This window comes from Cydia splendana, chromosome 11, assembly GCF_910591565.1.
Source record: "Cydia splendana chromosome 11, ilCydSple1.2, whole genome shotgun sequence".
NCBI classification, from domain to species: Eukaryota; Metazoa; Arthropoda; class Insecta; order Lepidoptera; family Tortricidae; genus Cydia; species Cydia splendana.
Window position 1 is genome coordinate 3,627,804 of NC_085970.1, and position 27,949 is coordinate 3,655,752.

At 38.5% G+C, this 27,949-nt stretch overlaps 1 protein-coding gene across 1 annotated transcript in view; it reads left to right on the plus strand.

The window, feature by feature from the left end:
• Positions 1-27,949, plus strand: part of LOC134795197 (hemicentin-1-like) — a 40,106-nt gene that overhangs the window by 8,543 nt on the left and 3,614 nt on the right. The window contains exons 7-41 of the mRNA XM_063767027.1: positions 285-469; positions 631-703; positions 1,070-1,098; positions 1,218-1,333; positions 1,476-1,597; positions 3,033-3,173; positions 3,724-3,843; positions 4,493-4,756; positions 5,210-5,382; positions 6,125-6,293; positions 6,711-6,959; positions 7,392-7,464; positions 8,167-8,378; positions 8,632-8,785; positions 9,570-9,694; positions 10,394-10,568; positions 10,935-11,029; positions 11,264-11,417; positions 11,919-12,040; positions 15,265-15,408; positions 15,689-15,823; positions 16,151-16,272; positions 16,790-17,020; positions 17,535-17,688; positions 18,172-18,289; positions 19,220-19,427; positions 20,094-20,313; positions 20,595-20,754; positions 21,514-21,659; positions 22,142-22,317; positions 23,025-23,252; positions 23,969-24,131; positions 24,902-25,015; positions 26,401-26,495; positions 26,889-27,011. Coding sequence (XP_063623097.1) covers positions 285-469; positions 631-703; positions 1,070-1,098; positions 1,218-1,333; positions 1,476-1,597; positions 3,033-3,173; positions 3,724-3,843; positions 4,493-4,756; positions 5,210-5,382; positions 6,125-6,293; positions 6,711-6,959; positions 7,392-7,464; positions 8,167-8,378; positions 8,632-8,785; positions 9,570-9,694; positions 10,394-10,568; positions 10,935-11,029; positions 11,264-11,417; positions 11,919-12,040; positions 15,265-15,408; positions 15,689-15,823; positions 16,151-16,272; positions 16,790-17,020; positions 17,535-17,688; positions 18,172-18,289; positions 19,220-19,427; positions 20,094-20,313; positions 20,595-20,754; positions 21,514-21,659; positions 22,142-22,317; positions 23,025-23,252; positions 23,969-24,131; positions 24,902-25,015; positions 26,401-26,495; positions 26,889-27,011 — 5,288 coding nt within the window. The remainder of the gene's footprint in view (positions 1-284; positions 470-630; positions 704-1,069; positions 1,099-1,217; positions 1,334-1,475; positions 1,598-3,032; positions 3,174-3,723; positions 3,844-4,492; positions 4,757-5,209; positions 5,383-6,124; positions 6,294-6,710; positions 6,960-7,391; positions 7,465-8,166; positions 8,379-8,631; positions 8,786-9,569; positions 9,695-10,393; positions 10,569-10,934; positions 11,030-11,263; positions 11,418-11,918; positions 12,041-15,264; positions 15,409-15,688; positions 15,824-16,150; positions 16,273-16,789; positions 17,021-17,534; positions 17,689-18,171; positions 18,290-19,219; positions 19,428-20,093; positions 20,314-20,594; positions 20,755-21,513; positions 21,660-22,141; positions 22,318-23,024; positions 23,253-23,968; positions 24,132-24,901; positions 25,016-26,400; positions 26,496-26,888; positions 27,012-27,949) is intronic.

Here is a 27,949-nt window from a genome sequence, read left to right on the forward strand (position 1 = left end):
TTTGCTTAATTACGCCTATTTCCCGGAGGGGTAGGCAGACACCACGTATTTCCACTTGCTACGATCCTGACATACCTCTTTCGCTTCCTTCACTTTCATAACATTCTTCATACACGCTCGCCGGTTTAGGGTGCTCTTGACCTGGCCTTTCTTCAGGATTTCCCCGATCTGATCTGATCTGACTTTGCTTAGGTGGATTCTAATTAGATGTTTAACAACATTAGGGGTCTCCAAACTTCAAACATCACTACTGCAGGACATTAATGTTTATGTTTTTTTTTCAGGTGCATATAATTTCATGATGCTGTCATTGACGCACATAGATAAATCGGTCCAAGTGTCTCATGCTGAGATCCTGAGCCTTGAGGGAAAGACGCTATTTGAGTTACCATTGAAAGAAGTGGATGCCGCTAATAAGATATATTTGGCTGAGGCGTTCATTCCGCCTGATGATTTATTCTATATTGCGGTGAGTAAACATTTGTAGGGCTCCGTAGTCATCTATTAGGAACCCTTATAGTTTTTTTATATAACGAAGGCAAGGCGGGCAAGCCAGTCAGACTAAAATAAAATATAATATAACAATTAATTTTTTCTCCTAACTGGTATTAAATTAGAAATTATTTTTAGGTAAACGGTATAGACGAAGACGGACAAGAAATACGAAGAGTCGGCGCAACGGCTATTCAAGCAAAGCCTCCAGGTCAATTACAATCTTCCATTTATTTTCTGTGCTTTTTCTTACCTGCAATAATTATGCTACACAGCGGCCGCAAAAATATCTGGCACGATCTTATTTGTAGAGTCATAAGAGCATGTCACATATTTTTGCGGCCTTCTAAGGCCCACTTGCACCATCCTACTAACCCGGGGTTAAGCGGTTAAACCGTTAACCTAGTGTCAAATTGTACTGGTAACCATGGTAACTCCAGGTTTAACTGGTTAACCCCGGATCAGTGGAATGGTGCAAGTGCGCCTAAGAGTAACTTATTATTGCAGGTGACTGTAAGTATAAAATAAGTTTAATAATAAGTATATAAATGTTAATCGACCTTTGTTCTATTTACAGATGTTCCATATTTGACGGCTCCTCAAAAGGTAATTTTCTCAAAATTTGGCTTCAGTCCAATAGCAGCGATTAAGCGAGCAGCGAACTAATAAGAAACAATAATGTGTGTGCCCTTGTGCAGATTTATGGTACGTCAATTATATTTCAGATGCGTGTTCTACGGCATGATACAGTGATACTTCATTGCGATGTGGAGAGCTTGGTGCCCGTAAACGTTTTTTGGATGAAAGACGGCACGAAAATTCAACCCCAGATTTCTAGCTTGTAAGTTCCAGGATTATATTTAAGTGAAAGAATTTAAGGTTACATTCAAATGTTTTTTTCGATCCAACCTGTTACAGCCAATCAACAAAGCGCATGCCGTGACCGTGACATCTTCTTAGCTTATCATCATGTTCTGTTTCAGACAGAGTACATCGGTTCAGTATATAATAAGGAATATGACCGAAGATAATGTGGGCACGTACGTCTGCACGGCCAGAAACGTGGCGGGAGTGAAGCAAACCACCACTGAAGTGGAATTAATAGGTAGGTAACTCAATAGTCTTTCGAAAACTCACTCACTGAATTATTTAGCGACTTTTACTGAGAACACTTTCAACAACGACAATATTTAATATAGACTAAATACAGTAAGTACAAACAGCAACACTCCTAACTGTACAACCGTGGACCTTATTACAAAAGGCATAAGGTCCACCAATATATGTACAGTAGGGTTTCTGGTTTCTCGGCCTTTTTTATTTCTCGAGGCACGGGAATTCTCGACCAGAATTTCTCGAGTTTCTCGAGTATCTCGAGAAATTTTTAAAGTTTCATAAAACACCTTGTTATTTTCAATTGTTTGCTTTACTACAAATCAGACTCATAGGTTACGTAGGTGAGATCAAATCAAACAAATGGAAAGTTTGTAGTTACCATAAATTGCACTTAATAATCGAAATTCAACAACAAAAAAACTAAAGGTGCATGCGTGCCGGCGATGTGAAATGCTATAGTGTATTTCTTTAGGTATTTCTCAAAATATAAACAAATCACAATAAGGTATTTTATCATCAAGTTTTTCTAAGTAATATGAATACTTACATTAGGTACTCAACGTAACAATGAAGCTGCTAATATTGTGCTATTTTGCTAATAAGAATATATCGGGATGATTTGATTTATCAATAGTAATATAGTTTAGCAATATTTGTTATTACAAGGCCCTATAATTCGTTTTTTTTTGTATTAGAAAAAAGATAAGCGATCTTGTCGTGTCTTTTTAATGAAAAACACTTTTGATAAATAAGTCACGGCAAATATGTAACATTAGCATATATACGATCATTATGTTGTTTTGCTTTCATAAGTAAAAGTTACTAATTGTTTTAAGCGTTTTTCAGTAAAAAGACTCGTCAAGATTGTTGACCTTTTTTTTAATACTAAAAATACACTTGATTATAGTCACAACACGTCTTTATACGCGTGTTTTGTGGTTACTTATCACAAGAGATTTATTTCTCGAGTTCTCGAGGCATTGAGAATTTTTTTCCCGTCTCGACGAAGGACAAATTTCTCGAGATTTCTCGCCTCGAGAATTCTCGAGCAGAAACCCTAATGTACAGTTAACAGTGTGGGCGAACGTACTTATAGTACTAATCCTTTGGACGTCGAGAATCTTTAATGATGTCGTTACTTATTTTGCCCACAATCCTCAGCCCCAAGAACACTTGCACGCAATAAGTCGGACAGTACAGTCAAAGCTACCTTCGCGCTTTTAAGTAAGGTTTATATTGGCTCGCTTGTGCTAATGATGCTGGCGTGTGTATGACGTTTTTAAATTTCACAAATGGCTGTAATATGGATTAGGTTATTGAAAAACATTGTTTAAAGTTTTAAAAAACAATTACCGCTCCCAGACTCAATGAGTTAATAATACGAATAAATCTAAATCCAATGTTATATTACAACTAATTTCCAGCGGAACCACCAGTAGTAACAATGTCGGCCAGCAGCGAAACGTTGATGGCGGGAGAAGATCTGTCAATATACTGTTCTGTGGTATCCGAGACTGCTTTGACTACATATCAGCTCACGTTCACCGGGGTTGACTCTCAAAACGGTATAACAAATTTCCCATTATACTTATTTATTAGATCTATCCTTTCACCGGACAATATTGGCTATTTTGCTGCTAAGAGCGACAGGGAAATAAAATATAGATTTTTAATTTCTCATGTTCTGAAAGAGGGTCATTGTTGTTCTAAAAAGTGTGCAGAAAGTGATACGTGTCTGCACTAGAGCATTTTAATTTCCAAGTACGATTTTATTCATTTGTATAAAGATAAACATTGGAAATTTGGTTTTAAATGGATTTATTAGGTATGCAATTACCGTTCTAATATTAAACTCCCCATTCCATCTTTTACCTAAATTGTTAATTGAAAGAACCCTCAATAAAAAGTATAAAAAAAATATACTTAGTACCTACCTAATGTTCTAATGTTTTTTAAAAAACACGTGCATTTTACTTTCCTCTTATTCTAAATGAAAAGTACTTATAGTGTTTAACTCGGGTGAAAGGTATCATTTCAGCCTCGGACTTGGATAACTACCTCGGCAGAAATGAGTGCCTTATCCCTTGGTTAACAATCTACTATTAATATTTTCAGAAACCTACCTAAACGTGGAGGCGATAGCGCATAGCGATGGAGTCTACCACTTTAATAAAATAATTCAGAACGCAAAGGAAAAGGATAGCGGAGTTTATTCGTGTAAAGCTGCTCATGAAGGTAAACTACCGCTTTCTGGCTACTTTTATACTTAGTCGAAAATAATGGGAACGAAGCTCTAATTTTTAGACAACATGAAAACGTCCACAGCCTTTTAACCAAATCAAAAATGTGTAAAAAATTCATCTAGCGATTAATTACTTAAGGTTGACTGGTAGAGAATGCCTTATGGCATTAAGTTCGCCTTTTGTACACTGTGTTTTCTTATGTGCTATAAGGATTAAATAAATAACATGATCATTCTGATAAATGTGAAATCATCTTGTTTCGACAGATTTATTACAATAATCTAAGTAATCGTTAGGTACAGTTGGCAAATTCAACCCTTAACGGCTGCAGAAATTCGTTATGAACTAAGAGCGAGTACAGCGACGCTGTTTAGGGACTCAAGTTTTAATAAGGCAGAGGCAATATATTTGCCACTATGATTTTGAACTTAATTGCTAACTGAAAGGGTTCAATTTTGCATAATTGATAACACTATGTCTCGGCATTATGGTTTAATTGGCCAGTTAACAATGTTGATGATGGTACATTCAACTGCAAATGAACATGGCCACTTTATAAATGAATTCCATTCACAATGTGTCCATGCAGTTTTGCAGCTTGCTTTACATCTGGTTTTGAAAACATTAGTTGTTGCTTTCAGGTGGCCAAGCATCAAAATCTCTCACCGTCACGATCACAACTCCACCCACAGCGCATATACTAGGGCCGCATACATTACCAAGAGTCCTGCACTCTTCCATACAACTAGTATGTATAGTCGAACATTGCAGTGAGATTCAGTGGTTATATAATAGCGCTGTGGTGGAGAGACGCTCGGTCAATGGTAGCGTTAATGCTGTGTTGGAAAGAGAGGTCGATGGAGATGGGGTTTGGACTTGTTCGGCTTTGAAAGGAGATTATAAAGGTTAGTAGTCTACGCCCAATGTTCCAAATTTGGAATATATTGGCAATTTTTGATTACCGTATTTTTATTTGATATTTGATAGAAGCGCTCTTTCCTGATACAAGATAGATTGTTTCTCGACTTCTAACAACGACGATCTGCTATTAAAGTCAAAATTAAACGAGAAGTTGACTACTTACTATATTATTATTACGAGTACATTATAACCAAAAAGTTGCAAAGAGTTGTCTAAGAAAAATTAGACACGTGCCCCGAATTAGTCAGTTGAAGTGATGGCGCCCTACGGCGCCATACGTTTTGTGGTAACTGTTAAGCGTCATCTTTTGACAACCAGAGCCCTACAGAGCCATTTACATCAGCTGTCAAGTTCGAAACACGAATATTTCTTAGGCTATATAACTTTTTACAGTTAATAACTCTTTGATGATCAAATGTCGGACATATTTATTTCAGTGTCAGATTCCGTCCAAATAATAGCTCTAATAAAACCGGAGGTTAAAATTGATGGCGATAAAAACATAACCCTACTGAATGGCTCGGCATACAGCATCAGCTGCTTGGTGAAAGCCAAGCCGGCGCCGAGGATCATATGGCATAGGGAAACGGAGACATTTCTTAACAACACTGTAAGTATTACCAGGCGTGGCTCACTCCGAGATTTCGTCGCTTTGCAACAGGTAGCTACAAGTACATCCGTTCCACACCAATTTTGGTGGCTAGCCATAAGCCGCGCGTGGCGCTGTCGCCACCTAGCGGCCATATCTGTCCTGATCGTAACAGACGCGTTTTGTTAGAGAGCGAGTCTTCTTTACCTAGTACTATTATTTATTCTGTGGTATTACATCAACTTTATAAATAACTTGTATAATGTGGCAATAAATGATTCTATGGATATAGGTAAGTATTTGTGGAATAGTAGATTAACCCTTTTCCAAGACGCACTAATCTATAAGGTTTTCCCAAAATAATCAAATAATCCAATAAAATCCAGCTTTGATGATTCATTTGAAGACAAATCATGCTTAACGAAAGTGCAATCTAATTTGGACCTTAAAACGATATGCTAAAGTTGAAACTCTATTGGCGCGTATGTGGTCGATAAATCGTACTGTGCCTGGAAAAGGGTTATTGTAGACGACGGGAAACGGCAATTGGTGGATGAGCGATTTTGTCGGACGAAGTGAAATTGAGGCTGACAAAATGAGACGAATCCAGGAATTGACATTCCCGTCTGGGAAAATATAGTGCTTTAGCTTTAATAAAACCGGAAGTGGGAATCGATGGCGACAAAAACATAACCTTACATGAATGAAACAAATCGATCCGATGAATCGATATTTAATTAATCATTATATTTTTACAATTCAGGTTTCAGTACTTTCCCCAAACGTGTACAGAAGCGTCTTAGAGATCGATAGTAAGACGACGAAAGTGGACGGGACATACTTCTGTTTCGGAGAAAATGCGGCGGGCATTCACCAGGATTCCGTGACTGTTGGCGTTAGGGCGCCTATGAGACTATTACAAGGATTTTCAGGTAAAAAATATAACACAATTTTATTTGTCTGTTTGTCAGGATCTTTTTTAATAAGTGTTCCCTTATTTCGCTAAGACATCTGGATCGGATATTTCTTGTTTGAAAGGGCATAGTCCCATTAGTCCCATTGCCACCAAAATCTGATCATTAATTAGATCTATAAGGTGTATTCTAAACAATCAATAAATCTATTGTAAAGTCCCTTCAGAGATCGAGGAAACTCTTCGTAAATTATAGGAACGTTCCATGAATTTGCACCGAGTGAAAAAGCACCATTTGGTAAAGAGGAACTAACGATGAGGACCATAAGGTTTTCAAGGGAATTCCGTAATCGTCTTATGGAATTTTAAATTGTACCTACTTCTTATTTTTTAGAAAGGTTGTATCCTGCATCATAATGTTGTTTTATTATTCCAGATTTATCAACACAACTGTACTCTGACGTAACTTTGGTATGCCAGATAGGTTCATACCCAACCGCCCAGATAAAATGGTACCACAACACCACAGAATTAAGTACTAAACAAAATATACGCAGGTCCAGCGATAACTCAGCCATTGCTATTGACAGAGTTGACTTCGATGATCTCGGGTTATATCTGTGTAAAGCTAGTAATGGGTATGAGGAATTAGTTGTGAGTGGGGCCTTGAGTGTTTATGGTTTAGGTACGTATTTAACCTTTTAACCGCCGTAGACTGATATATAAGACAAACAAAATCGGGTTCATTTCGCCGCGGTCTGATAAATAAGACAAAACTTCGTGTATCTTCGTACCGCCGGCGACACGAACACGCTCGATGAAATATTCTATGGCGGTTAAATAAAGTTTACCATTTTTTAACGATTGTTAGGCTAACCTCTGAACTCGAGTAGAAGTCGAAAACCTCATGAGGTCTTGTGTACAAATTTTTTGTAAGTAACTACATAATATGTGTATGTATGAATTTGGAACAATTTGAAAAGAAAATTTGTGTTATGAGGCTGCGTAACTTGAAGTACTCTTACTTTGAGATTTTTCAGAAGCAATATTTTATATTACGTTCTAATTATATTAATAAATTAAGTTCTAAAAAAATGCATATTGTTTCATATTTAAGAAACTCCAACGTTGGCTAAGGAACCGGCTACTGTGGTGTCAACGAAAGGAAATTCTTCAATTTTAACATGTAGGTGAGATTTTGTATCGTTATACCCTCTTTGCTCAAATGATTAATATAATGACCACCTTTTGATATCAAGATTTTACAACCATGTTCAGGAGCAACCAAAAACAAATAAAAAACCGGGCAAGTGCGAGTCGGACTCGCGCACGAAGGGTTCCGTACCATAATGCAAAAAATGGCAAAAAAAAAAACGGTCACCCATCCAAGTACTGACCCCGCCCGACGTTGCTTAACTTCGGTCAAAAATCACGTTTGTTGTATGGGAGCCCCACTTAAATCTTTATTTTATTCTGTTTTTAGTATTTGTTGTTATAGCGGCAACAGAAATACATCTGTTGTGAAAATTTCAACTGTCTAGCTATCACGGTTCTTGAGATACAGCCTGGTGACAGACGGACGGACGGACAGACGGACGGACGGACAGCGGAGTCTTAGTAATAGGGTCCCGTTTTACCCTTTGGGTACGGAACCCTAAAAAATAAAATGCATAAGCGCCTTTGCGTCTTCATCCTAAAGCAGCCTATACATATAGGGTCCATTTATTTACCTTAGTAACAATCAGCAACACTGCTAACTGTACATCGGTGGACCTTATTATAAAAGGCATAAGATCGACCGATGTACAGTTAACAGTGTGGGCGGTGGTACGAGTATCACAAGAAGCAAATTAATGTCTATAGCAAATAATAAAAGTCCTATTATTTTACAGCGTCTTAAAAGGCAATCCGACGCCAACATTAACATGGCAATTCTTACCCGACTCGTCCCAAGAGTTCAGTTATGTACCGAGCAACATGACAAGTAAGGATTTAACACGGGTCACCATATCGAATGTGACTATTAAGCACAATGGCTTGTATCGGTGTATTGCGGAAAACGTACTGGGAAGGGATTATTACGACGTGACGTTAGTCGTCCAGTGTGAGTTTTAGTTTTATTTTTATGGTTAGATAGAAACTTGCACAATTTAGTTTAACTTACTTTGTTTGACAGATGGTTTTTATATATTAATTTTATTTTAATTTAATATCAAGTCTTTTGCTACGTCAGTTTAAAAATTCTAGTGGTGGTAAACCGTTTTGATATTTTTCCAGGTTTACTCGACAACGATGTTATATCTTGTAAGGCAGAATCTTAAAATATTATTTAATCTTTTGTCGCATTGTTTCAACAGACCCGCCAGAAATCGAGTCTAACGAGATAGACCCCAAACCTATAGAAATCGAAGATGGACAACCTTTGACCCTATCTTGCCAGGCTGGGGGCGTGCCCAAACCGTGGGTCACTTGGACCAAGGACCTAATGCCAATAGGATATACGAAAAATATGTAAGTGTAAAGAGCGAGGTTTAGACTAGCAGGATCTTGCATGCAATTTTCATTACATTGCGGTATCTGATGAAACTTTTGAATCCAGTTTACCTTAGTAGTCGGCAATGTAACGTAAATTGCATGCAATTTCTTGCTATACTCTGTATCTTTAGGTATTTAAATAAAAGTAAACAAATGATTTGTACATTTTCGGGTAGTTATAGTATTCATTAGTTAACCAACTAAATACAAAACCGCCTGGATCAGTCATTGAACGACCTGACTTTAACCTACATTATTTGATCATGTTTTCATCTACCCTCAACCAGGCGTGGCTCACTCCGCGATTTCGTCGCTTTGCTACAGGTAGCTAAAAGTACATCCGTTCGGCCCCAATTTTGGGGAAAGCCATAAGCCGCGCGTGGCGCTGTCGCCACCTAGCGGCCATATCTGTCCTGATCGTAACAGACGCGTTTTGTTAGAGAGTGAGTCTTCTGTACCTAGTACTATTATTTATTCTGTGCCTCAACTGGCTTAAGGATTTTGATACTTTTATTTAAATACCTAAAGATACAGACATAGTCTACGCCTCGCTTTAGAATAATTGTTTGGTATAATCTGGCAAACTAACTCGCCTGTTTGCCAGACTACAATTTTCATTCACTTTTTGGACTTTTTGGATATTAATATGACTAGGGCTAGACTAGACTATGCAATGTTTGACTATGAAATTCAGCAGCAAAGCGTAATTACTGGTAGATAGGAAAATGTAGCTTTACCTAATAACTATTTTATTTTGTAGGTATTTAAATAAGGACAATGATTTAGTGCTAGAAAGAGTTACTGAATATGACTCCGGTTTGTTTACCTGCAACGCTACTAGCATATTGGGATCGTCACTGAAAAACTTCACAGTAGTTGTTTATGGTAAGTAAACAAAACAGAACACTACACAAGCCTATGTTTACAACAGTTGTATAAATCGACTTTAATAGTTATTTACGATTTAAGTTCGAAAAATAGGAAAATCGCACGTGATCCGTACAACGTTTTACCGTATATGGCCCTTTAAACTTTCGACGTAGTTACGTAATGTGCTTATTATAGCATAGCACACGGTGTCGTAATGGAGAACCAGATTTACTGTAATAGTACATTACGATACAAGTGCGTTTTGCACTTGTATCGTGATGTACTATTAAGGTATGTCTATAAAATAAAGCATTCACTTGCGACACGTTTTAAAATCATTCTAAAATTAATAAATAAAAAACCACCTCCTCAGCAGCCCTAACGAGACAAAATTTTGGTAGCTAGTGAAATATCTGTACAGTCAGCAGCAGAAGTTGCTAAGCGGGCGAGGTGTTCAAAATTACCTTGACACGCTCTTATTCTCTTAACAATAATGTCGCGTCAAGATCATTTTGAACACCTGGCCTGCTTAGCCTAATACCTATATCTTAAATCTTACTAAGGGCCACTTGCACCATCCCACTAACCCAGGGTTAAGCGGTTAAATCGTTAACCCAGTGTCAAATTGTACTGGTAAGCATAGTAACTCCAAATTTAAACGGTTAACCCCGGGTTAGTGGGATGGTGCCATTGACGCTAAATATACTATTCCAGTTCCTCCAAAAATAACTCCACCGGAAATTGAACCAGAACCACAGCAATTCGTAGAAGGACAGCTAGTGGAACTCCCGTGCCGGGCCAGCGGTTCCCCTCGACCGGAAGTGAAGTGGCTGCAGAACGGAAACGACGTCAATGATGACCGGAAATATATTGACGAGTTTGGGATGCGGTTTGTTTTTTTTTTCCTTGTCAATATTGTCAATTTGTCATGTCATCAATAGGTCTTATAATAATCCTATTGATAACAAACCATCGCTCGAAAAGATGGCACCATACCTTTGGCATATGCTCGTGTAGATGGCGACACTTTATGGCAATTAATAAATTTAACACATATCAGTGAAAGAACAAGGATTAAAGTCAAATGGCGTTCTAAAAATTTTGGCAGGCGGGCGAAAGATGGCAGTAAATTTACTGTGGCTACAAAGATTATTTTGTCAATCCGCCTTTATATCAAATTCTCTTTGCTATAATATACCTACTTGTACTTGTAAAATTAACAATTTACAACAAAACTGACTTAACGTTTTTCTAGATTTGTGGCAAATTTAACGGACTTCGGTGAATACACGTGTATTGTTGAAAACAAGTATGGAAATACGAGTTATAGCTACAGCGTTTATATTTGGGGTAAGTTGATCTCTCTTGTTTCTCTCACCTATTTGACCTACTCCTGTAGCCTTACGCTCACACCGCTTCTCCTGTTATTTCAAATTGAGCCCTGTAATCATAACATCAAGAATCAATTTGGAACATGGCGCAACGTACGGCCGCTGCTAACAGCAGGGGCACATTGTTTTAAATTGCTTGGCTTCCTATTTTATACTTTACCAATATCACAAGTTTCATATAAAATGATTTCAGTTCCTCCATCAATTGAACCCCCTCTGCACATCGACACAGCCGTCCTCATAGGCTCAGATGTCAGCCTCAATTGTGACGCTGTTGGCTTTCCACTGCCGGTCATATATTGGGAGTTTAATGGCACTGTTATTGACAAAAACAGTACAAATCTAAGGTAAGCACTACTAGCATTCTTAACTTGCTAACTTTCCATCTCTTTCATCCAAAAAAACTTAGTACCCACCTTTCAATATTTTTAGATATAAATTAGATGTTCTACCTTCAATGGTTAATATAACAACACAGAACATTACATACTTAAAGGGGCCCACTGATTAACAGTCCGCCGGACGGTATCGGCCTGTCAGTTGTTCGGAACTGTCATAGTTTTGTTCTAACTGACAGGCCGATACCGTCCGGCGGACTGTTAATCAGTGGGCCCCTTAAGACTTTCATGGCACTATTACCAATAAAAATAGTAATTAATAAAACCATATACTACACCTTATAAAACAAAGTCTCCCGCCGCGGCTGTCTGTTTGTGTGTCTGTATGTTTGTTCGCGATAAACTCAAAAACTACTGAACGAATTTTCATGCAGTTTTCACCTAACAATAGAGTAATTCTTGAGGAAGGTTTAGGGGAATAATTTGTGTAGATATAAAATATTTTTTCAGCTTCAATGAGTACGGAACAATTAATATCACAAATGTGAGTGCAAAACAAGAAGGACTGTACGGTTGTTTAGCTGAAAACATCGCTGGAGTTGCAAGAAAGGATTTCTACTTACAAGTCAACGGTAGTACTAGATCTAATTCACACGGTTCTCCAAGAACAGGAGGCAGCTATATGCTAGAGTGAGAAAATGATATAGGTTGGTATTATCATGTCACTATAGCAGATAACTGCCTCTCGCTCTTGCAGGATTGCAAACAGAAATAACGCAACCGTGGGTACTTTACATGAGAATTTGAAAAAAAAATTAAATAGCCTACTCAAAAATTTAAGATATATTCTGGCAAACCCATTTTGTTCGTAGCGCGGCGAGAAGGGAAAAGGGCGCGAAATTCAAATTTGCTATGGGTGGAGCCCTTTGCTCCGATATTTTTCCAATTTACCGCCTTTTTCTAGTGACGGAAATAGTTTGCCAGAGTATAGATAATTATTACCTATGCACTTATCTTTGATCTTTGAGTAGGCCATTAAAAGATACATTAGTACATATTGTAAAAGTTCCAAAGCTGGGAATACATCTCAGGCGCGGATCCACCGTTGTGGGCACGGTGGGCATGCCCACAACCCTAATAGGATGCCCTATTGATTTCCTGAGTAGAATTACGCCGATTTTTGTTTCTCAGACGCTTTGGCAGAGGAACATTTGGCAGAATTTCATTAGGTATAGGTAATACGCAGAGTAGTCAGTTGATCGATACGCAGATTTACTTTTCGTACAATGATCGTTTGGTGAACGTCAAAATTGCCCGAGTAAATTAACCATTGGCCGAAACACGGTACCTAGGTACTTAGTGAAATAGAACTCTTAGCTGTCATAAGTATTTATATCAGCTGACAACTCAAATTAGTGATACAAAATAAACAGCAATTTTTTAAATTGTTAACTTATGGAGTCTTAAATTTAAACATTCAGAATTTTATGTACAATTGCTTAAAATAATTCCAGCTTTTAATTGACTGTCATAGGAGTTTTAGAACGCAGGTCTATATGGATATTATGGATATGGAAAGGGCTCCATAGACCTTACGAAAAATCGCATGCCATTTTTGGTAAAATTCCGACTACACTTAAGTGTAGGGGCAAGTGCTCTACATGTGGACATTATCCAGATTATGGCCTTATTTTGTTCATAAATCATAAACTATTGACAATGTCAAAAACTTATTTATTTCTTTTAAACAATTATTAAATAGTATATAATTGCAGACTAGTTTTATCACGTTAGCTAAATAGGAAACAGAGATATAAAAAAAATGTTAAAATTGATATTTTTGTATGATATTTGGCAGGGTTTGTACCTATGGTCAATATTCTTGGTACAACTTTCCAGCAATTATTTTGGACTTGATATTGTCTCCAGGCCGGGTCTACAAAGACGTCGGAATCATCGTTAGTACGCAAAGCTTTAGACGAATAAAGCTTGATTTTTCGTTAGTCACGGTGTCCATCTTAGGTACACTACTCTACCTCCTTTTTATTAACCATACTATTTAGTTATCAATTAAACATCTGGCGAAATGCGAAAACTGTAGAAAACAACAATGAAACGTTGACGCTTATTTTGTGTTTTTTTTACACACTTGTATCATTTACCGAATTCACAAAAAACATTTATATTACGAGGATAAAATTTTGTTATTAATATAATAACACTTTTATTATATACAATTACAAGTTATTAACATATTTTTTTTTCAGAACCAAAAAAATCTCTACATTTACCGGGTGTGGCCTGTAACACGAGCAAATAATTAAAACATAGATTGTACTCCTCAAACGGTGACACTTTTGTTCAACAACTTTTAAAATTTATGAAGTATTGACTCCCTATTTTTCATACAAAATAAATATTATCTTCGTGGACGCCATCGCCACGCCATATCATTGTGATTGACGTTGCTTGTCACGCCTTAAACATAACAAAATTCGCAATACATTGCGTCTTAGAATAAACTTTAAAGTGTATTAAAAATCAAACCAATAGTCGCTGAACAAATGTTGGTCAGTATGAGGAGTACAGCCTACAGTTAAATTTTTTGCTCACATTACAGGCCACACCCGGTATATATATGGTGAATAACTAATTGTTAGTAATATAAGAAAATGCATTTTTTTAAGTCCACGATGGTAGCATATCGTTAGTAATTCTTTAAGAGCCAACGGGAGTGGTCATTTCCCCATACAAACGTACTCCTCGTTTTCCTCCGTGGTTTTTGAAGCTAGAGCAATGATTTTTTTCAACACAGTTTAATATTGTCAATATCTGTGTCGGACCGTTTTGATATTTTTGTTTTTTAAGGCGCTAGAGCCCTTCAAAAATGGCCAAAATGGCCTAATTGACTATGCCGCAATGAGAGGCGTGGCATTCAAAACTGATATCAATTAGCCAAAAAAGCAAAACGGTCCGACACAGATAATTTCATAATCATTTAGATTTCCAAATTTGGTTACGATTGGTTAAGTTTTGGAGGAGGAAACAGAGGAGTACGAAACCTCGATTTTTGAAATTTTTACGCAGGATTTTTCGCCTTGTCCTTATCGCACTACTTTTAGGTGCCGCTTCCGTTAGCGAGACGGGTATATTTACCTAAAATATTTAAAACTCAGCTCCTGCTTCGCCTTAAATACCGGTATTAGTGTCCACAGGTAAAACCGTCCACAGCACTTAAGTATACTTATATGTAGTGTGATCGAGTGCCACTTGACAAAAACTTTAAAAAAAGTTATAAAACGTTACTCGGCTGAAGGTTGCTTGATGAAAAGATTACTCTACCAAATGAAAAATACTCTAATAATTGGTCTGCTAATTTACACAGAAGCGAACTGAATGATATGTGAATCAAGAGTCTACCAAAAGTTAGTTGACCAAAACTTACATCTACGAATAATTGACTCTACGAAACCATTTTCGGCGAAACGTTGTAAGCAAATTGACAATCTGCTAAAAATTGGTCGGGGAATCATTAGGGTAGGTACTCCAGCTGAATACAGAGCCCTAATTATTTGCAAGGATATGAGAAGAATACCAAGGTTACCAGTACAATTTGACACTGGGTTAACGGTTTAACGGGTTAACTCCGGGTTAGTGGGATGGTGCAAGTGGCGCTAAGTGTGTATACTCGTAGACTGAAATAAATCGCTTGTGATCCCTCTGCGAATTTATTGGTCGGGGAATCATCAGGTACCCCCTACTCGCACTTGGCCGATTTTGGAGTGGCTGTGACCACAACCTTGTTTGAGGGCTGGATCCGCGCCTGATACATCTAATGTAATTTAATTTAATTTAGAGCCACCAAGGATTTTAGAAGACAACTACACCGGGCCATACATAGCGACGGAAAAGGACCTGCTGTTAAAGATCACATGTAAAGCTGCAGGCAAACCTAGACCATACATTTACTGGATGAAAGATGACTTGTATCTTGACAAAGGTGCGTGACCGAGTGCGTCAGTTAATTTTGAAAGACTTCTTTAATTTATGCACATAAGTAGTAATCTACTAATGAATGGTGAAAATCCCGGAGCATTTTTTTTAAAGTTGTACATACCACTTATTGTTTCCTGTGTTTTTTCTTATTTTAATCACTAAAGCTCGTGATTTCGGGTAGAAATAACAGGGAAAGATTCTAAATAATAAACTTATGTGTACAACAGTAACAGAATTCAAACAGGTTACTCGAATACATTTAAATATGCCACATAAATTTACAGACAGCAAATATGACTTAGACATTGACGGAACTCTAACTATAAAGTTGCCATCTGAGGATCTGAGCGGGTTCTATACATGCTTAGCGAAGAACACAGCTGGAGTGGACAAAAAGACCGTTCCTGTTGAGATTTATAGTAAGTATTTACTTAAATATAAAGCTCCCAGACACTCGAACATATTAAAGTTTAAACGGGTTACTCACTTAATTTTAGTCGGTAATCGCTCGACATGTTTCGATCCATTTAGAGGATCTTCAAACGCGCACGAGGGGGTTTGAAATAGTTTCAATTTTAATAAATTCCCTGAAAATACATAACAAATGGCGCCCAACATGGGGCAAAGTCCCATTTATTATGTATTTTAGACGGTTAGACATATTTTATCGAAAAAAAAACGGCTGGAGAATCATAATTCATTAGTAGTCAGTAAATAAAAGCTACAGCCGTTTGATTGGTTTTCAGCTCTACCTACGAAAGTGCAAGCGGACGAGTCTCAATCAACATTTACAGTCGTAGAAGGCAACAACGTTTCTGTGGCATGTCCAATAAAGGCTTCGCGGACTGGCTCAGTCACATGGTATAAGGTTCGATTCCATTATGAAGTTGCATGAAACCTGTTCTCTTTCCCAATAGCTTAGAGAATTTAGTATAGAGGCCTATACACGAGTATAGGCCGTCATCTTTTCGAGCATATTTTTTTCTTGATTTTAGTAGGCATGTTTTTTTCTTAGACTTTATTTATCTTATACGGAGTTATACTCGTATATATCTTTGCCAATAGCTTAGCTTTTAGTGTGTAAATAAGGCACTTGAGAAACATTGAATAAACGAATACCATAAAATAAGCGACAAAAAAATGTCCTTACAGTGTTTATGCTCCAGTTCCCCATCAACCAGTTTTAAGGGATGGTTCCCGTAGATTTACGTGCTTATTGTATAACAGCAGCAACCTTAGCCACTTTTAAGCGCTACACATTTAAAAATTCACACTCCAAACTAATCTACTTTCCACGTCACATGGCGATCCTGACAGAATTGAAGTAATGAATGTATACCTAGCTGACTTTAAATTTTCTTGATAATTTTACCTATTGTTTTCAGGACGCCAAGTTAATATCGCATGGTCGCCTCTCGCTCCCCAATATCTCTCGTCTCAATGAATCTACATACGCCTGTGTAGTGACCAACGCCATAGGTTCCACTCACACTACAGTGCGAGTTAAAGTGGAGTGGCCTCCACGGTTTATAAAAGAAGAGAAAGGAGATGTGACAGTGGTGCGAGGAGAGGATAGGTGGTTGGAGTGTGGAGTTGACGCTAGACCGAGCGCTACGGTAAGATTACAGACTTCTCAACGCTTCTTTGAGGGTGGGAGAGACATAATATATATAAAGTATTTTTTAACAAGCAGAAACGTCTGCGAATGATGATATTAAAATTAGAATAAATTTAAAAGTGGAAAATTTACTGCCTTGGATTAGACTTGAACCAAAGGCCGTGAGTTCAAGTCTCAACCAAAGCAGTAATTTTTCCACTTGTCGAGGAAGAATTACTGCCTTGCAGTGACAGTGAGCGATAGAGCTTTTAATAGCAAAAATATATTCTTGATAAATGTAACGATCCTGCCGACTGCGCCAGTACATTAAGGTAAATGTTTACTAAATATTTTCTGTAACAACTTTTAGATTTGTAGGTAGTTGGTTAAAAATTCGGATGGCTTGATACCTTACAACTTGTTGTTTAGGACAGAAAGATTATTTTATGGTTTTTGTTCGTGATGTAGGGACAACACGACTCCAGACTCCTCACGATTGTATAAGCCCTCCCTTATAATACCTTTTTTTGCAGATAAGGTGGCTGGCCAACTCCCGAATAATGCTAGGCGAAGATAAACCTCGTTTGAAGCTTAAGAATCTACAGCTGCACCATACTGGAGTATACAAGTGCATAGCCAGTAACAAGCATGGCACTGTGGTCAGACAGTTTAATTTAGATGTTCTAGGTACGAAACATACTGCCCACGCATAATAGCCATAACAGACATTGGAAAACTCATTGTATGGGGTAGTACCTATTGGATCAAACTGTTTTCATAAGTCCATAATACACGAAATGTTATTTTTTTAGGGTTCCGTAATACCCAAAGGGTAAAAACGGGACCCTATTACTAAGACTCCATTGTCCGTCTATCTGTCACCAGGCTGTATCTCATGAACCGTGATAGCTAGACAGTTGAAATTTTCACAGATGACGCCGCTTTCTGTTGCCGCTATAACAACAAATTTTAATACTAAAAAAAACATACAACCGAATTGATAACCTCCTTTGACATTTGGAAGTCGGTTAAAAAGTACGGAACGAACGAACTACTCGTGGCTTAAAGAAATTTCAAAATCTATTGATTATAATCGAATTCAAATTTCTTCTCTACTCATGGGTACATTAGATAAGATTTGAACTTAAAAAAATATCGGATATTTTCCAGTTCCGCCTTTTATATCGGAGTTCGACTTGTTAGACGTCCAACTGAAGGAAGGAATGAACGCAACCCTACAATGCAACGCCAAGGGATCTCCACAACCCTCAATTGAATGGACATACAGGTATACCATACCAATCTTACACAGAATACGATTTAATAGTATTAAAGTACAGATAGGTACATAAAGATCTCTCGTATCATTTTGACATTGGTCGTTGATCGAAAACGAGTTCATATTTGAATACTTATAAACAAATTACTTTTGGTGCGTGTTTGGTGAGAAGCGCTGGTGGCCTAGCGGTAAGAGCGTGTAACTTACAATCCGGAGGTCGCGGGTTCAAACCCCGGCTCGTATCAATGAGTTTTTCGGAACTTATGTAAGAAATATCATTTGATATTTACCAGTCGCTTTTCGGTGAAGGAAAACATCGCGAGGAAACCGGACTTAACTAGACTTATTGGGAAATAAGGCCTAGTTGTACACTCTGGGTTGGTAGGTCAGATGGCGGTCGCTTTCGTAAAAACTAGTGCCTACGCCAATTATTGGGATTAGTTGCCCAGGCTCCCATGAGCTGTGGCAAAATGCCGGGACAACGCGAGGAAGATGATGACTTTTGGTGCGTGTTGATACAATGAGAAGATGAGTTTTGATAACCTCCTAAGGCCTAGCCATACAAATGAAAAATCCTAATTTTGCCACTGAAATTTAAACCTAGTGTAGGAAATAGAGTTGATTTTGCGTTGTTGGAATATTGGACGAAACAAAGCAAAAGCGACTCTGTTCCAATTGAATAGGATTTAAATTTCATCTAACTGAAGAGGTACTATAGGTAGGACCTTGGGCCTTTGGGAGGATAAAGTATAGATGGTCAAGCAAATCTTGTCAGTAGAAAAAGGCGCGAAATTCAAATTTTCTATGAGACAATATCCCTTCGCGCCTACATTTTTCAAATTTGCCGCCTTTTTCTACTGACAAGATCTGCTTGACCAGCTATAGTAGGTACCAATTATTGACTGAGATTCTGATTTAGTATGCCTTTTTCATTTTTAGCAACCCTAACTGGCGTCTCATCAACTCTTCACTGACCACTACCAACGTGTCCAACACCTCAGAGGGCCTGTTCCGTTGCTCGGCGCGCAACATTGCCGGCGCGGCGCACATAGTGTACAATGTGGCTATTGCCGCGCCGGCCGTTATTGAGGAAATTGTACTGTATAATGAAGAAGGGAGCACTGTGGAAGGACATGCAGAAATTGTGGTAAAGTAATCTTATTTGTTAGAAAGAGAGGCAAACAGTGAACTTGTATCTTTATAACATTCGAACCCGGGGCCCGTTTCTCAAAACTTGTAACTTGTACTACAAGCGGATGTCACTTTTTGAAAGCTTTTGTTAGAAAGGGACTGCCACTTGTATTAATTACAAGTTACAAGCTTTTGAGAAACGGGCCTCAGCTGTCCACTTGTTACTTTTCTCACAGAAAGTTAGTCCTTGTTACGACTGCATGTTAGATCGCCGGGGATCGTATAGTAATCGGTTTGCAACTTAGTTTTGCAACTTACTGAATGAACGAAATTATACACAGGTAAAAATATTAAGAAGGTATAAAACGACTGTTGTACAGTGAGCAGCAGAAGTTGCTGAGCGGGCTAGGTGTTCAAAATTATCTTGACGCGACTTTATTGTTACGAAAATAAAAGCGTGTCAAGGTAATTTTGAACACCTCGCCCGCTTAGCAACTTCTGCTGCTGACTGTACAACATTATTGTACGTAACTTTCTTCTTCTTTGTAGAAAACTGATTCAATTATTTACCCTATTCTCGCTCTATAAATTCCAAGTTTAAACTGATTAACAAGTGACATTGCATCAAAATATAGGCCAATAAATCCGGTTCGAAGGACCATAAAACGTTTATAATTTTCAGGTTGGCAGCGCTGCCCGATTATCCTGCAAAGCTTCCGGCCGACCCATCCCCAAAATACAGTGGATCAAAAACGGGAAAACACTTAGCGAAAACCAGCAAGACATACATTATGCTGACTTAGTATTCAGTAATGTGAATACTAGTAGTTCTGGCGTGTATTCTTGCGTGGCGAGTAACGAAGGCGGAACGGATGATCGGAGAACCAAGGTAGATGTGCTAGGTGTGTAAAACTTAATTAAGGAAGGCATTTTTTATGTTACCTAGGAGAATAGAAGATCTCACACTTTGTTCGCGTACCTACCTCCGTTTAAAAAAAAGGTTTGAGTCTCATGGGAGTTTTCTATTTCAAATTTATTTGTGCTATATGAGAGTAATGTTGAATTTTGCTGCGAGTGCTCATTTTGAGACCCCTCAAGCGAAATATCTGTTTTTTTTACCTTCTTTGACAAACTAACTTAATAAAAATAAATGAATTGTCCTGACGTACTTAAATGTTTTCAGAGCCCCCTAAAATATTCACAACCCTATACCAAAACTGGAACTCCACGGAGACGGAGACAAGACTGGAGGTGATATCCGGTCAAGCGTTCAACCTTCACTGCCATCCTTATGGCAACCCTATGCCTGAAGTATATTGGTTTAAGGATGGCGTCCCTTTGAGGTAAATTTATTTGGCTTTCATCTCATCTCATTGCATCAAAGTTATCCGAATCTTCATTCTTGTTTATTAGTGTTCCGTACCCAAAGGGTAAAAACGGGACCCTATTACTAAGGCTTCACTGTCCGTCTGTCTGTCACCAGGTTGTATCTTATGAACCGTGATAGGTAGACAGTTAAAATTTTTCACAGATGATGTATTTCTGTTGCCGCTATAACAACAAATACTATAAAGTACGGGACCCTCGGTGGGCGAGTCCGACTCGCACTTGTCTGGTTTTTAACCCTATATAACCATACTCACCTCGTCACTCGTCGAAATGTTCGAACGATAACTTTTTTACAATGACTCCTTGCTTATTGGCTATAACAGCAAACAGCTTTCATCGTTCGCGCATACACAGTCGTTGTCTAACTAAACGGTGCGCTCGATATTTGTCTCCCTATTCTCCTGACATGTCAGTTCATGACACTGAGTGGCCGGATCTCTCCCTCGGAATCTCACATTGACTACATTCAGACTTTTAAGAATATTGTCTATAGCAGCGGTCGGCAACAAGCGGCCCGCGAGCCCCCCTGGCTATTTTGTATGTATATAATGTTGTCAAACAACAATGTGTGATAAAGTCACACATATTAACAAAGTGCGGCCCGCGTCATCTTCCTTAACTACTATGTGGCCCTTGGCTGCTAAAAGGTTTGCGGTCTATAGTATCTGGTTTTTTGTTTAGAAACAAGTTTGTGAAACTATGGACCATTTCAGATTGTTTGACGAAAGCATGGTATCAACTGACTTCGGAGAAGTGATTGAATCGCGCGAGGCCCGACCGGAACAGGGCGGGAACTACATCTGTGTCGCTAGGAACAGCGTTGGGAACACCAGCATCGTATACATAGTTGATGTTTTGGGTAAGAAAACCCAAACTACTTGCAAACTAACTTGTTGATATATATGGGCACCGAATAATCCGGGCACTGGAAAAATTAATCATAAAGTGGGTCCATACAGAACGAGAAACCTCGTGAGAAAATTGTATCGCAAAGAAGCTCGGTCTGTGAAGATGTGTCTCGCGAGGCATGTCTGTCATTACAGACCGAGCTTTTTTTCTGTGTGGATCCGCCTATAGGGACCGTGCGCATAGTAGGTTCTGCCATCTTGTGGGCTACATCGGAAGCATAAACGACATATTTACGCCTCGAGCTAAAAATCTGACGGCTCCTATGCTGCCCCCTATAGTTCATGCACGGGGCCTATATATAGACTTCAGAGTTCAGACACAACAATCTGGCTGTCATCATTTGTCACTTAGAACTCTTTTATAAAAGTGCCATCTACAGTGATATTAGTGAGAAATTCGATGTCTTTAATTTCTAACCCCATTTGTTTCTAGTACCACCACCGCCATCCAAAGACTCCCACTCTACATCAATCCGAGTAGGCAGGCCATTGACCCTAACCTGCCCTGTCGAAGGCAGTCCTTCCCCGTACGTCTCGTGGATCAAGCAACCCTACACGGAGCTCGTCAACACAACGAGGCTGTCACTGTTTCAGGACAACGGTACATTGGTAAGTTACGTAGCTTAATGTACCATCGCCCTCACTGTTAACTGTACATCGGTGGACCTTATGCCTATTGTAATAAGGTCCCCCGATGTACAGTTAGGAGTGTTGCTGCTTGTACCTTAGCGTGCGTAACACGCGTGTAAAGTAGAAAAAATAGTGTAACGCAGACACTATAATAGACCACTATAATTATACTCCAATTAAAATTTAATTGGAGTATAATTATAGTGGTCTATTATTATACGGGGAATTTTTCCAACAGTCTCGTTTCTATTGCACTTTATCAAGAGATTTTTTTTAATAAATAATTAATTTATAATTTAGTTAGAGGTCCAAACACCAAGAAGAAAACCAGTGTAATCTTAGTTTTGTTTTGTCATATTTGATGTTTGTAATTACTACCTAATTCAACAATTTAATTGTACAATTTTGCGGAAAGCTGCCATTAAGGTGGTCTTATAAAGATGAATATCTGGGAGACCGAGCTTTGCTGGAAATACATATAAAAAATCATAAAGGCGCGTTTTCCCAGAGATAAGACCTAGCTAGATCAATTTATCGCCCCCGAAAACCCCCATATAGCAAATTTCTTCGAAATCGTTAGAGCCGTTTCTGAGATCCCCGAAATATATAAATAAACAGGAATTGCTTGTTTATAGGTATTAGATACATTACATTCAATCAATTCTTAACAGTTGCTTACCTTACAGATCATACCCAAAACCGAGACATTTGACTCTGGCCTCTACTCCTGCATAATGACGAATAAAGTCGGCACAACCGAAGTGATATTCGACGTTACCATCGAAAAACCGCCCTCCATTGCTGGCAATGTAGGCGCTAACATCAGTGAAACGAGAGTTGTGCCGTTGAGAAGGAGCCTTGTATTGAAGTGCGAGGTTGATGGACATCCAATGCCGAGGATTTCTTGGTTGAAGGTACAAATTACTAAACGTAGACGTCTTTTGCGGCCAAAGACTAAGGGTCGGTTGCACCAAACCGTCTGTTACCGTTAAAGCGTTCGCAAAATTTTATTGTATGGGAATTTTCCTAGTTCTCTATTGAGTGATGTTGATCAGTCTGTTAAGAGTGGTTGGTGCAACTAAACCCTTTTTTTTTTTTTTTTTTTTATTGGGAGGAAAATCCGTTATGGATACCTCCGCACCGCAGGGACAGCGCGGAGGTTATGTCGGACTTTCACCGACTAAAAACCTCCCAGTAGTCTTCCTCGGCGCATTTCGGACGGCTCTGGGATCTCCAATGAACGCGCCAGTGCCGTCCTAGCGCTATGCCCCTTTGTGGGTCCCCTCTTTTTTCAGTCGCAGTCCCTAGCTGCGACCGACCCCGAGAACCCCTTTTAGTCGCCTTTTACGACAGGCAGGGGATACCGTAGCCGTATTCTTACGCCCGGGCTACAGGGCGCAGGTGCAACTAGCCCTAAGACCAGTTACACCAACTGCACTTGACAGACTGATGTCACTCAGTAGTTAATTATGAAACTTATACAATAAAATTTAGCGAACGTTTTGTGTTTCATTTTGACTTTAAACTTTGTGGGAAACAATAAATACCCGATACATATATTATGTTCCATCATGGAAATAGTTGCTTTGATCTGTGACTGCCATTGGCATAAATATTTACAAATTTTCAGGACACGCTGCAACTAAGTGATAGTTCAAGCAACATCCACCAAATACTGAGCAACAGTTTGCTGGCTGTATGGAGTTTGACCCCTCGCGATGCGGGCCAGTACATCTGTGTGGCCGAAAACAGTGCTGGTTCCACGCACAGGCGGTACAACGTCGTTGCACAAGGTAATAGTTATTTATGATAACTAAGTATAAGTGCGAAATTCGCAACGAGTGGCGAATTTTAAAACACGACCGAAGGAAGTTTAAAACGTCACGAGTTGTGAATTAACTAATTTTACAGTAAATATGGCCCTTTAAATTTTCGACGTAGTTACGTAATGTGCTCATTAAAGCACAGGGTGTCGTAATGGAGCACCAGATGTACTGTAAAACTACATAACGTACTGATCAACAGTCTACTAGCTGTATGGAGTTTGACCCCTCGCAATGTGGGCCAATGCATATTATATGCGTGACCGAAAACAGCGCCAGTTTAACACACAGGCGGCACGACGTTGTTGCTCAAGGTACCAATATAATATTTAACAGTTACTCCAGGAATTTCCATTGAGATCTTTTAAGTTCTGCTGATGAAGAAAACATAACTATTATCTTAGCGCTGTCCTAGGATTTCGCCACGGTTCCCTAAGGGGTCAATGGTCCGCACGGCAACCAAATCCCAAGAATTGACGTAGGCTACAAAAGAGAGTGCCATCTGACATTAAGAGGGGACACTAGACATTATTGGGACCTACGACTCTACTTTAAATGATAGAAATAAGTTTAAAATTGTGCTATTGTGTCGTAATTTTTAATTGCTAACTAGTTATTTCATCGAAACGAATTCAAACTGTTGATCTGTTTTTTAATGGCAAACTATTAGTTACTAGATCGAAACTAATATACAAACTATTGATCTGTTTTTAACGAGAAACTATGTTTTATTCGCCTAGTTCCCGGCAAATGGAGTGAATGGTCCGCGTGGAGCTTTTGCAACGTGACCTGCGGACTCGGCCGGCAAGTGAGGAGCCGAGTCTGCCAGTACAGCGACGACACCGTCACTGTTGGTACGTATAAGTGTTCATTTTATATCTGTTTCCTTTAAAAAATTGCGTCCTTAACCCCTCCAAAACTTTGACCAATGAGAGAAGGGATCAGGGAGTCACTTTATAATCAAATAAATACTATTCTTAGCAGGGAAATAATTTATTATAGTTCGTTTTTCAGCATTAGAAACACGGTAAACAATCTTGATGTGTCTTTTAATTGAAAAACACGTTTTAAAAATAAGTTACGGCAAATATGTAACAATTATGAATCTAATGCGATCATTTATATTCTTCTGCTTTCATAAGTAATAGTTACTGGTTTTTTAAAAGCGGGTTTCAATTAAAAGACATGTCAAGATCGCTTACCTTCTTTCTAATGCTAAAATACGAACTACTTATATTACGAATGATGCCTGCTACGAGTATACAGCCACATCTCAAAATGTATGATTGTTGGAGATTAGATCTTAATAAAAAATGGCTTTATTATTAACCGGGCAACTAAAATATTAAACAGGAACTTTCACTGGGCATATAATAATATAATTTGGCTGTGCATTAATATTTTAGCACCAATAAATTTATATTAGCCTCAAATTTAAGCATCATATTATTAAAAAAACTGACAGCAAAATCAAGCCACCCAAAAAAATTATAGGGAACTTGATTTGATAGGTTGGCGTCTAAAATAATAAGTTGGCAACTAATATTGTAAAGCGATCATAAAATTTGGTTGTTTATATATTTTGTACATAAACAGAATACTTAAGATAGCTATATACATAAGCTTTAAATACTCCATTTTAAATTTAAACATATGCATACCTAGTACTTTAAATTGTCAAATTTCCTAATCCACAAAACAACAAAAATTGATTTACGTATAATACCCTACTATACTTATAGTCGAAATTCCTAATCATGAAACACCTAATGGCCATTATACCGTTAGGTCTTTAAATTTTTAATTACTAGTTTCAATTGTTACCACTGTGTTCTGCCAGAGTCAAAGATAGGTGCGACGACGAGCGAAGCGAGGAGGAGCGTGTTAGGTTGACCGTGTAGTGACGGCTAAAAGCTGTAACGGCATTAAAATTCAACTCATATTGATATATTTTAAGGCTCCGTTTTAGTTGCCAAACTATTATTTTTAGTACCCATTTCTATTATTTTAAACTACCCAAATTCGATTAATTAGATGACCGGTTAAATACGTGCCATAAAAAAATATGAAGCTATAAGTCTCCTTTGAAAATTATGGTACCCAAGAGGCTGTATAGCAGACAGCATACGATTAGTTAGCGTTTTTGTTACTGATGGTTCGTACGATTTGACGTATCAAGCCGTTAAGTTAGGTAGTCTACATACAGTTAATAAGAATAACGCTTCATTGTGTATTCCAGATGAGAACAGTAAATCAGACAAATTTCATCTTGATCAGTCGACGTGCAAGGGGCCAAGGTCAGAACAGAGAAAATGTCACATGCCGCCGTGTGAGGTAAGTAGTAATACTTTTCATTTCTAATACGAGAAAAGTGCACACCTTATAGAACAACAATGACCCTCTTTCTGAGCATGAGATTGAGAAATGAAATAGTTATTTACGATACAAGTGCGGAAAAGAGGAAATTCGAAACGAGTGGCGATAAATTAAAACACGACCGAAGGGAGTGTTTTAAATCGACACGAGTTGCGAATTACCTATTCGCACGTGCATCGTACAACGTTTTACAGTACATTATGGCCCTTTAAACTTTTGACATCGCACGAAAAGTGCTATTTTACGCACTAGTGCGGGAAAATAGGACCATATGTACTGTAAAGATCATTTACGATCATTTTTCGTATTTACTGCGTATACCATTACCATATAAGAACTATTTATTTTCAGGAAGTGGAAGGACAGTGGTCCGGTTGGGCCAAGTGGTCCGCCTGCTCGTCCTCTTGTGGTACTGGGACCCAAGCCAGGACGAGACGGTGCAGGAGAGGACGGTGCCAGGGCGACAATGTCCAGGTACAGTTATGATGAGCACTTTTAAACCAGTACATAAAATTTAGTTATACCACAGAATAAATAATAGTACTACCGGACCGAAATGTCCATACAAAACCGAAGTTTGATAGCGATTCAGGGACGAATCATGCTGTCCCTTTCTAATGTATGACACGTGTCATACAATATCTGTTTCGGCTATTTAGTGTTGTCAAAATTCAAGTCATTAAGTTATCTGTGGTCGTGCACGCAAAGGGAGGTCAAGTTGTGTCAACCCTAATAATTGCTCGGAGCAATAATATGCTTAGCCGAACGGAGCCGAAAAATGCCCGAAAGGAGGAGTGTCGCCCTGGTCTGCCAATGGTTACACATTATACTAAAAGTGAAACTAAAAGTGATTTTTTGACGTGCTCTACTGTGTCCAAGAAAAAGTGGGAGTTACTGTCAGGCTGCCCACCATCTGTCTTCGTAGAATTTTTAAATTCTTTGGACACATAGCCAGAAAGAAAAATGATAACCTGGAAATGCTTCTGGTAACGGGAAACGTCCAAGGAAGGCGACCACGTGGAAGAAGCCCAATGCGATGGACAGATCAGATCCGCGAAGGCATAAATCTAAAATCCACGATGCACTGCACACTGCTGAAGATCGCAACAAGTGGAAGGAGTTAGTCCACAAAATAATTCGCGGAGGCCACGACCCTCAGCAATGAGGAATTCGACACAAGGAGGGCTGTGGCCAAATATTGTTTTAAAACCTTTAAGCTCCGCTGAAATGATCAAATACGCTTGACTTCAAAAGTCACAGTTCAAATAAAGATATTCAACCTGCCGTATTTTTTATGCGTTACTGTAAAAAAAAAGATGTACAATGACTTGCGTGGTCGACTGTACTTAAAGTAGAATAATAGATATTAAATATCTTGTAATGTAGAATAATATTATTGTAAATATCTTCCC